The following is a 9,746-nucleotide window of genomic DNA, read 5'->3' on the forward strand; positions in this document are numbered from 1 at the left end:
GATGGACATCTTGGCTCTTTCCACAGTTTGGCTATTGTGGACATTTTAGCACATTTTCTATCATGTACCAAAATAAACTCTAGATAAATTAAGTATTTAAATTATTTAAATTGAAACAGGACATTTATTCTCAATATAGAGAAATAGTTTTATAATCATTAAAACCGCAGAAGAAACTAGTTTTGAAACTATAGAATTTAAAAGTTCCTTTCTGGGGCGCCCGGGTGGCTCAGTCGGTTAAGCGGCTGCCTTTGGCTCAGGTCATGATCCCAGGGTCCTGGGATCGAGCCCCGCATCGGGCTCCCTGCTCTGCGGGAAGCCTGCTTCTCCCTCTCCCACTCCCCCCCCACTTGTGTTCCCTCTCTCGCTGTCTTTCTCTCTGTCAAATAAATAAATAAAATCTTTAAAAAAATAAAAAATAAAAGTTCCTTTCTTTCTCATATAGTCTTTCTTCCTGAGCATTTTCATGCATTTTTCAAGCTATTATTTCTATAATACTTTTTTTTTTTAAGATTTTATTTATTTATTTGACAGAGAGAGCAAGAGAGGGAACACAAGCAGGGGGAGTGGGAGAGGGAGAAGCAGGCTTCCCGCAGAGCAGGGAGCCCGATGCGGGGCTCGATCCCAGGACCCTGGGATCATGACCTGAGCCAAAGGCAGCCGCTTAACCGACTGAGCCACCCGGGCGCCCCTCTATGATACTCTTGAAGTGAATTTTCCTAGCATATGTCAGAAAGCTGTGAAAATGTCCCTACTTTTTGATTTAGAAATTTGATATGCTGGTATATTCATGATGTTAAATAAAATTCCTGTTCTTTCCATCTCCCCCCAAAAAGCAATAACCAGAAAACCTGGATATTTGAGTGTCAAGCAACAATTATCAGAAATATGATAATTTTAGCAGCCTGGAAATATTTTAAAATACTTTGTGAAAAGACACAATATGGAATATATACTTAGAGCTGTGGAGGGAAGATGACTATATAAAAAAAGACGAGGACACAGAAAAATGCAAACATGAGTTAAGGAGGATGGATTGTTGGCTAAAGTTTGTTTATTGGTCCGGTAATTTTATTTTATTTATTTATTTATTTTTTAACGATTTTATTTATTTGAGAGAGAGAGAGAGAGCACGAGAGGGGGGAGGGCCGGCCAGAGGGAGAAGCAGACTCCCTGCTGGGCAGGGAGCCTGACGTGGGGCTGGATCCCAGGACCCTGGGATAATGACCTGAGCTGAAGGCAGACACTTAACTGACTGAGCCACCCAGGTGCCCCTGGTTTGGTAATTTTAATGTAATATTTAATTTTAAAAAATAGAGAAAGAGAAATGTGAAGTCCAGATAACCCTGTTAAATAATTTGCCTTGTACTGTGACATGTTTGGACATTACCAAATTGCTTGGGCTTTAGAGTGTCCAGCCTGGAAAATGCATGATAACCGAATATGGAAAATTCTTCTAAAGGCCAATTATTATTTCTTTATTTTATCATGAGCTGCTTTCTCCATTCACTTAAATTCTTTATCACAGATAGGTTTGCCATGGTATTGCTGAGGTTTTTTTTAACTGTTGTATTGAACCATTCCATTAGTGAATTTGAAATTTTTCTTGATCAATATGGCTATTTTCTTTAAAACGTTTTCCCCTTGTTCTGGTATGTCAGGTAACAGAGATCCTGTTAACATTAGTCAAATATATTGTTTAAATGAAAGACTTAACAGTAATAAATAGTTTGTTTTTAGGAAAGAACTGGAAAAACTACGAAAGGATTTGGAAGAGGAGAAGGCAATGAGAAGTAATCTAGAGGTAATTCATTTCTCTTAACATTGAGATTGTAGTCAGCATAAACTAGGTGTGTTTTCCCATCTCTGCTAGGTGATTGGGTTCACTACAAATTATGCTATCCTACTTAAGTTGGACACTCCCTGCCGCTTGATAGCCATTTAACTAATCTTCTGTTGATTCCTTGTCACATTCCATTCATTCATGCAGCAAATATTTTTGAGCACTAGCTCTCAGGCAATGTGTGAGAGGCATAAAGTATACATTCATAGATAAAACAAACATGGTTCTGGCCTTGTAAGAGTGTGTAGTTCTAGATCTTTTGCATTCTTGCTTTCTTGAACTATTTCTCTTTTTTTCCCACAGTTAAACTTTTTTCTTTTTAATTTTTTGTTTTTGGCCTGGAGGCAAGGGTGGTGGGGGTGAGGGTGGTAATGGGATGACTATAGATTTGTTGACTTGATGTCTCACTGAGCATTTACTTCATAACTATAAAGTCATCATCTTCACTCTTTGCTGATGACTACAATTTCACTTATTTTCCTTAACTTTTTTTCCATCTGCTCCATCCACGCTTACTTTGGTCTTCATTTGTATTCTTATTTTCTGCATATTTCAGAGAAAGTGTACTCTGCCTTTTTTCAGAAGCTCTTCCCATTCTTTACTTAAGTATTTCATATGCTTCCCTATTTTTACCTTGCCTTGTTGCTTACCCTATTTCTCTTGTTAGTATTGTGAAACAGAAAGAACATGGGAATGGAAAAACAAAACAAAACAACAACCAAAGAAGATCTTGAGCCCCTCTTCTGACTTATACTGGTGACTTTCAGCTCTAAACTATTTGTCAGTTAGGCTTGGCACCTCCTGTACATTATCTCAGTGGACACACATAACAACTTGTAAGGATTATTGTTCCTATTTTAAGGATGAGGAAACTAGGGTTTAGGGTGATTAAATCAGCAGTTGGGCTGAAATTTTTAACAGAAACAGCCAGACTTCAGAAACTTTGCTCTCAGGGATTAAGTTATACTCTTTGAACTTGAGGAAGTCACTTAGCTGCCTTTTAGTTTTAGTTGTTGAGATAATATATGTGAAGGTCTTTGGTAAATTATCAAAACTCCATTTTCACTCTTATATCTGATGTATCCCTTTTATTGTCACTTGCCCTTTTTCCATGAAAATACTCAGTTTTTCCCCTATTTCAAAAAACCAAAGCCCTCTTTCAGGTCTAGCTGCCCTCTTAATCTGTAGTTTTCACTTTTCATTTGCGTTTCATTTGCTGCAAAATAAACAACCAAAAAAAAGTGTACGTTTGTGGTCTCTAATTCTTCACCTTTAATTCAGTCATTAACAACTCTTACATTTTAGGTTTACTGAAGGCAACTCCAGTGTCTCCAGTTTCTACAGCATTTCCATTTTTAAATCTGTTGCCACTTTTTCTGTCATGGTTTATGTGATCCTTCATTCTTTTGTTTCAGTCCACTTCTCAGCCTTCTCTTCTTTTCTCTAAGTGAAATGTTCCTTCAGCGCTGTCCTTGGCCCTCCTCTCAGCATCTCCTCACTCTTTTCTTACCTGTGCCCTCAAGCATCGTGATTAGGTCTCGTGCCTCTCCCATCTGAATCTAATTCTCTTTTCCCAGCTTCTCTCCTGTTTCCAGCTGCTCATCTCCCTGGTTGTTCCGCTGTGATCTTAGAACTAGCATGTACCCTTTTACGTTTATCATCTTCCTTTCCTGCTTTTCCGATTTTCTGTTTCTGTTGATCATTTCATTGCCTTTCAAGTCTTATAGTACTTCCATTCTAGTTCCATTCACATTCAGGCCAGTTAGCTTTACTCCTTTATCACCTTGTTCCTAGTATTTCTGTCCTTTTCCCATGCTCTTTATCTTCTCTTTAGCTGTTTAAGTTTCTCTCATTCTTATCTCAAATTAATCTTCCTTTATTTAGTACTTTCAAGAACTTTCTGTTACTTGCTGAATAAAGTTCAGACTTCTCAACTTAGCGTGTGAGGTCTTTTATGTCTTGGTCCTGGTTTATCTTTTCTTGCTTGCAGATCCTCAGTTGTCCCTCACAGTTAATTCGTCTGAATTTTTGCTCTTACTGTATTTTCTTGGATTTTCCTTTTATTTCATCTTCTCATGTGTAAGTTCTACAGATTCTGAAAGCTTACCTCCAGCAGTTACCCTCATTTAGTACCCATCTTCCTCTGATTTAAAAGTAATTTTGTCTTCTTCGAAATTCATGTCCTTTATTTTGAAAAGGATAAATAAGTAATAATTTTCTATCTTATCACTGTGACATTATGGACTTATTTTGCCCATCTTCTAGATTGTAAGACTATTTTGAGGGTGTATCTGTCTGTTCCATCTTTATCCATAGCTCCTAGCAAAGTGCTGTATACATATTAGCTAATTTTTGTCAAAGAATACATATTAAAAATGTCTTAAATTCCCAGTGTGTAACACAGTAGAAATTCAGAAATTAAAAACAAGTTTCTTGATTTTTATTTCTTGTATTTCCTACATACACGTATTCATATATGAAAATAAGGTGTTATAAGCAAGAGGAACTAATACAGTGTTGAATTTCTATATATGATTTAATTTGTCATAAAAATCATGACAAGTCAAATGAATATTTCATTTTTGAAGAATTTTATTTGATTCAATTTTTTAGCAAAATCAGCTGTTACTTAGACTCGCACTGATTTGTATTACAATTTTTTTTTGCCTAATGGGGAAAGTTTGACCCTTGTATTTATAAAAGCATACTTAATAAGACAGAGTTTTAAGATCATACATTGAAAGGAGAAATTCTATTTCCCTAAAGATTAAAAGTAGTACTTTGAACTATGAAGTTAACGTACAGTATTAAATTATAAATGATAAAAGGACTAAAGATGAACAATGAACATAGAAGTGCTAGAAGAGAAACTCTAGCAGTAAAAATATTTGCTTGATATCTAAATTTATGTGACAGTCTATAAGGAGTATTACTGATTGATGCAGGGTTATTCTTTCTGTCCCCTACTCCTTTTTTCACCAGTGTTTTTTTTCCCCCCCATTTTCTTTGCATCCTTGCTTGTTAAAATTGGTATAGTTTGTTCATGTATCTTTGGAATAGAGATGATAATAGCACATCATGATGAAGATTGAAAGTATTTTGTCTCAGTCCAGGCTGAAGATCAAGGCTTGTCCCAAACTAGTGCTGTTAAAATATTTACCTAATAATCATATTAGTGGAAGATTAATATCAGGAAAGATCCTAGAATTAACAAACCATATTTGAATGATTAGAATCCCTTAGGAGATTCTGAGCATACTGAAATTATACATTTTGACTGGCAAAGTGCTTATCATTTAATAATGAATTATTTGTCAGAGTTTAGCTATAGCATGTATTACTTGTATGCAGCATTGGGGACAGGGATGATGCTCTCAGGAGGAGGTAAGGCCTAAATATTTCCACATGCAGTGAAAGGTCAGAGATCATCAAAACCTTATATAATTGGGAAGAGTAAAAAACTGGGCTTCAGAGCCTTAGACCCAATCAGTGCAAGTTCTGTACCACTTGCTAGTGTGGGCACTTGGCATGGTATTTAATCATGATTTGTAATATATCAGAATTAACCACAGTTATTGTGAACATGTATTGAATTTTCCTAATTCTCTTAAGTTTCTTAAATTGTGAATTTCTGTTAAGTGAAGGATGTCTTCTGCCTAAAGGTGGAAATATTTCCAACACATTGACTGAATCTTAGAGATATTCCTGGGTTTTAAAAAGAATTTAATCTAGAACATACTGTTTACAGATGAGGAAATTAAGAGCAAATGAGGTTAAGGGATTTGCCAATTTCACTAGGTAGTAAGTGAAAAACATAGGACTAAACTGGTCTTTATTATCATTTTTCATTTCTTTACTGCCCCCCCCTTTTGTTTAATTATAGGTACTTGTACATTTCTTAATTTGGTTTCAAGGATTCTCCTGTTCTTTGGAGGGCTGATTTTATGACAGTATTTTTTCAGATAATCCCATTCCTTAATATTGTTCTGGCTGAAACAACTGTAGTTGTTGTTTTGTGGTTGTCTCCTGCCATTTAGGAACTTGTATTAGGAACTTGTGATGTGTTTTTCTGTTAAACTTTTTCTATATTGATCACACCATCGGAAATTGGATTTTAGAATGGAAATCAAAATCTGGGGTCTTCAAAGTATTATTGGATCTTAATGACATAGGATAAAATAAAGAAATTTGACTAAAGATATTTTATTTATTGTCAACTTATGTTTTATATCTTAGGTGGAAATAGAGAAGCTGAAAAAAGCAGTCCTGTCTTCTTAAAATGGCATGGCCCCGTGTTCTTAAGGTTCCAGGGATTCAGAAGCAACACTATGAACTTCAACTGACTTGTTACTTAAAAATAACAAATGCTGTTGTCCTGATAAAGAAATATGAGTATTTGAACTATAATCTATAGAAAAGTAGGGAGAGGGTGGATTTTTTTTTATATATATTTTGTTTTGCCAATATGAAAAAAGAAGAGGCCTTATATTTCTTATGTGCTGGAATTGCAAACTTTTTTTTTTTAGTTTGCTTGAAAATACTACTGAATCTGTATAAAAAGGAAAGAAAGTTCACAATAGTCTTTTTATTGAAACTTGTAGTATTATTTTTAAAGAGATCTATACTATAAATATGGTGATATCTTTACAAATAATCTGTAAAATATACTATTTGAGAGGGACAAATTAGCTTTATAGTAACTATAGCTACTACTTTTCCCATAATACATAAGGGATATAAACTTTGTATATATATATATATTTTTTACTTTTAGCTTCTTACCCAGGATTACACTGTTGTGCCTGTTTGTTTGCAGTGCTGTTTATACTCTGGGTGATGAAATAGGAGTTTCCTAGCTATAAACCAGATTATTCACCCAAGCATATAGTAATAACTAATGAAACAACCAAAATAATTTCTTCAATTTTTAGAATATTTTATATTGCTTGCACTATAGGATTCATAAAAGGAATTTAGTTAAAACGTATTGGATTGTTAACTATATTTGGGAAAATATGAGCTATATTTTAAATTCATTAGGTCGAGGAACTAAAAATGTCAATTTAACCCTTAACCTGTGCCTAGAAACTACAGCACATATAATATGCAAACACCAGCCTTATTGCTGTACTTTTCTGCTTATTTTACAGGCTCAGATATTACTCATTTTGTGATCTTGTGATTGAGTTCTTCATGCTCCTCCCTCTGATTTTTAATAATGGTAATATGAGGAGAACAAAACTCAGAACATTGAGAACTTCGGTGTGAGGTTTCATACTTTGACAAATTATCATCATGTAAATACTCAGGTTTTACAATGTGTAGTTTACCTAAAAGACCAAACTAACTGATGGAGATATTTTAGGCTGTCATTTAGGTACCAGGGTGTTAGTATATCATAAAACATAACAGTACAGCTTATTTAAAACCAAATATAGTTGACCATATTCAAAATGCATTTTCACAGGATGGATGAATTAGTAGTTTCTTCAGAGTCACTTATGAACAGTTGAACGTTTTAAAATGTTGTTTCTATAGATAACATGTCTTAAAATATGTGGGTTTCTATTAAAAAGAGAAAAATTGACTTTTCATTTATAAAAAAATTAGATTTTAAGCTTTATTATAGCAAAGACTTTCAGATTTTGAGTACCACCTATCATGCTTCCGTTTTGTGTTATTTTAAACGACCAAACCAATATTTTCCTTTAAGTTTTAATCTTATATACTGAAATCTTGTGTTAATGAAATTTTGCCATGTTGTCTCACATAAAAGAGAACTGAAGTAGAAAATAATAGAAATTCCAGGAATTACTTAATGTTAAATTCAGGAAACATGATTGTGCATTGAGTATGTACATTTTAACTCTTTAAAGAGTCCTTGGGCTTTTCTGATTAGGTCACTACTGAACAAAATTGTTTACTCCTATTCTAATATTTTTAAGTGACTTGTCGAATGATTTCCTTCTTGCTAAAAAAATTAGATTTTCTTTTTTTTTATTTTATGTTACTTAGATTTTATTTTCTTTTAATTAAGTCCTTAGGTAGAAATAAAAACATTGTATCCTAGAAATCATTCTCCAGCTTTCTGACTGGAACATCTATTAAGTGACCCCTCCTCACCCTGATAATGGGGTGAGGGAAGTTTCCAGCAGATTTCAGACGGTTCTTAAAGTTTTTCTTGGTCATTTTCTCACTAGTGCATAAAATGAAGGTGGTCATGAATGCTGACATACATTTAAAGTATCTGCTTTGTATACTCCTCAGTCAGAATAGAAATTAAAGTACTGTGTCTCTATTAGAAAATTATTGTGGCTCTATTTTTCTGCCCTTGATCAAAAAGTAAAGTTCTTAAAGCCAAACTCAAGGGAAAAATGATTACTTCAATCTAGCAATTTACCAGTATTTGCTCTTGATGTGGGAATTTTATTATTTTTATTCATAAAGTTCATATCACAAAATAGCCTTTGTTTGGGGATAAATCATTGTTTTTTCTATGAGTGAGTATAAATGACAGACTAGAGATGAACAGCGTAGAATCTGTCATTGCCAAATTATTAGTGAATGTATTTTTCAGGTCTGCTATTCTTTGAAACACATAATATTACTAATTTTCCTACTTGTATTTCAGTATTGGAAGTATTGTGTGTGTGTGTGTGTGTGTGTGTGTGCTTGCTTGTGTGTGACCACCAAGCTTTAGTGGTTGGTCTTACTATAAAGGTGTTACCTCTTTACAAAATTTAAGTCTGAAGATAGGAAGAGAATGGGGGTTCTCTTTTTTATGCTTTACTGTGATCACAGGGGGGAAAAAAAAACCCAAGTGCTCTCTTGAGTTGTTGGTAAACATTTTGTGCTTGCATTTAAACTTGAAATGTATGAACAGAATAAGACAATCAGTTAAAATCAGAAATGAGAAGCGTTAAAAATTTAATGGCCTTGTTTTGCTGTAGCAATAAAATGACCAAGTGCAATGATTTGATTTAATAAAATCATCTTTTAAAAGTTGCTGCTATGAATATTTTTAGCCATAAAACTTTACCCTTGTTTTAGCCTGACTTGCCTTCAGTAACTATTATGTAATGCAGTTGGCGTTGTGGTATTCTAACATTCCAAAAAAATAAAATTAATATATATGTGGGGAAACTCAAAATAGTATACTTCACTGACTTGTTTACAGGTGCTGTAAAAAAGCATGCTTCTCCCTCAAGAAGAAAAACAATAAAGAATAGTATTGCCAGTTGTGTTGGTCTTTATTAATTTTTCATTCACATTAGCATATGTTTATTGCAAAGTATGATGAAAATTCTATTACTTTGAGTTTTCCAAATAAGGGAAACAATGTAAATAGTAAAATGAAAGCATTAAAAGTTCTGGACCTATGTGACTTTTACTGAACCTTTGCGAGTCTCTTTCCCCCCTGAAACTGTGAGATGATAATTTCTACCAAGTTTATTGGGATAATTTGAAATGATGTATATATAAGTATGTTGCAGAATACTTGGCATAGAGTGGATTTTTTTTTTTTTTTTTAGTGGATGTTTCTGTTATACTCTTCTATGATGTAAATTAGATAAGATTTAAAAGAAAGGCATAGTAGTTCTCCCCCTGTTTTTGAATACAGCATCTCTTTCTTTTGGGGGAGATAGCTCCTTATATTTGCATTATATTCAAATAGAACTGCTACCATCTTAAGGATTCTGCCTCCCTGACCACCCAGTGATTGACCCAAGGGAGAGTACTTTGCCCAAATTGAGTTCCTGACTTAGAAACTGATTGTAAAAATTTGAAAGAAAAAAAAAAATTTTTTTTCTTTTTTGAAACAGCACTGGTCTCAGCATGGGAGTGCTCTCAGTTAATAGTCTGTCATCTGGAAAAAGCTGATTTGGAAGAACAGATCTTTAAA

The 9,746-nt window shown here is 34.0% G+C and overlaps 1 protein-coding gene across 2 annotated transcripts in view; it reads left to right on the forward strand.

Moving 5' to 3' along the window:
• Positions 1 to 9,080, forward strand: part of CD2AP (CD2 associated protein) — a 135,602-nt gene extending 126,522 nt beyond the window's left edge. Inside the window, exons 17-18 of one of the 2 annotated variants that reach the window (XM_031030502.2) lie at positions 1,730 to 1,804; positions 6,080 to 9,080. In XM_031030502.2, the coding sequence (XP_030886362.1) occupies positions 1,730 to 1,790 (61 nt within the window). In that variant the 3' untranslated portion in view covers positions 1,791 to 1,804; positions 6,080 to 9,080. The remainder of the gene's footprint in view (positions 1 to 1,729; positions 1,805 to 6,079) is intronic. The other variant, XM_006727571.3, reaches the window with a different exon arrangement.
• The last annotated feature ends 666 nt before the right edge of the window (positions 9,081 to 9,746 follow it).

The sequence above is a fragment of the Leptonychotes weddellii genome, chromosome 8, assembly GCF_054177405.1.
Source record: "Leptonychotes weddellii isolate Sample4059 chromosome 8, ASM5417740v2, whole genome shotgun sequence".
Taxonomy (NCBI): Eukaryota; Metazoa; Chordata; class Mammalia; order Carnivora; family Phocidae; genus Leptonychotes; species Leptonychotes weddellii.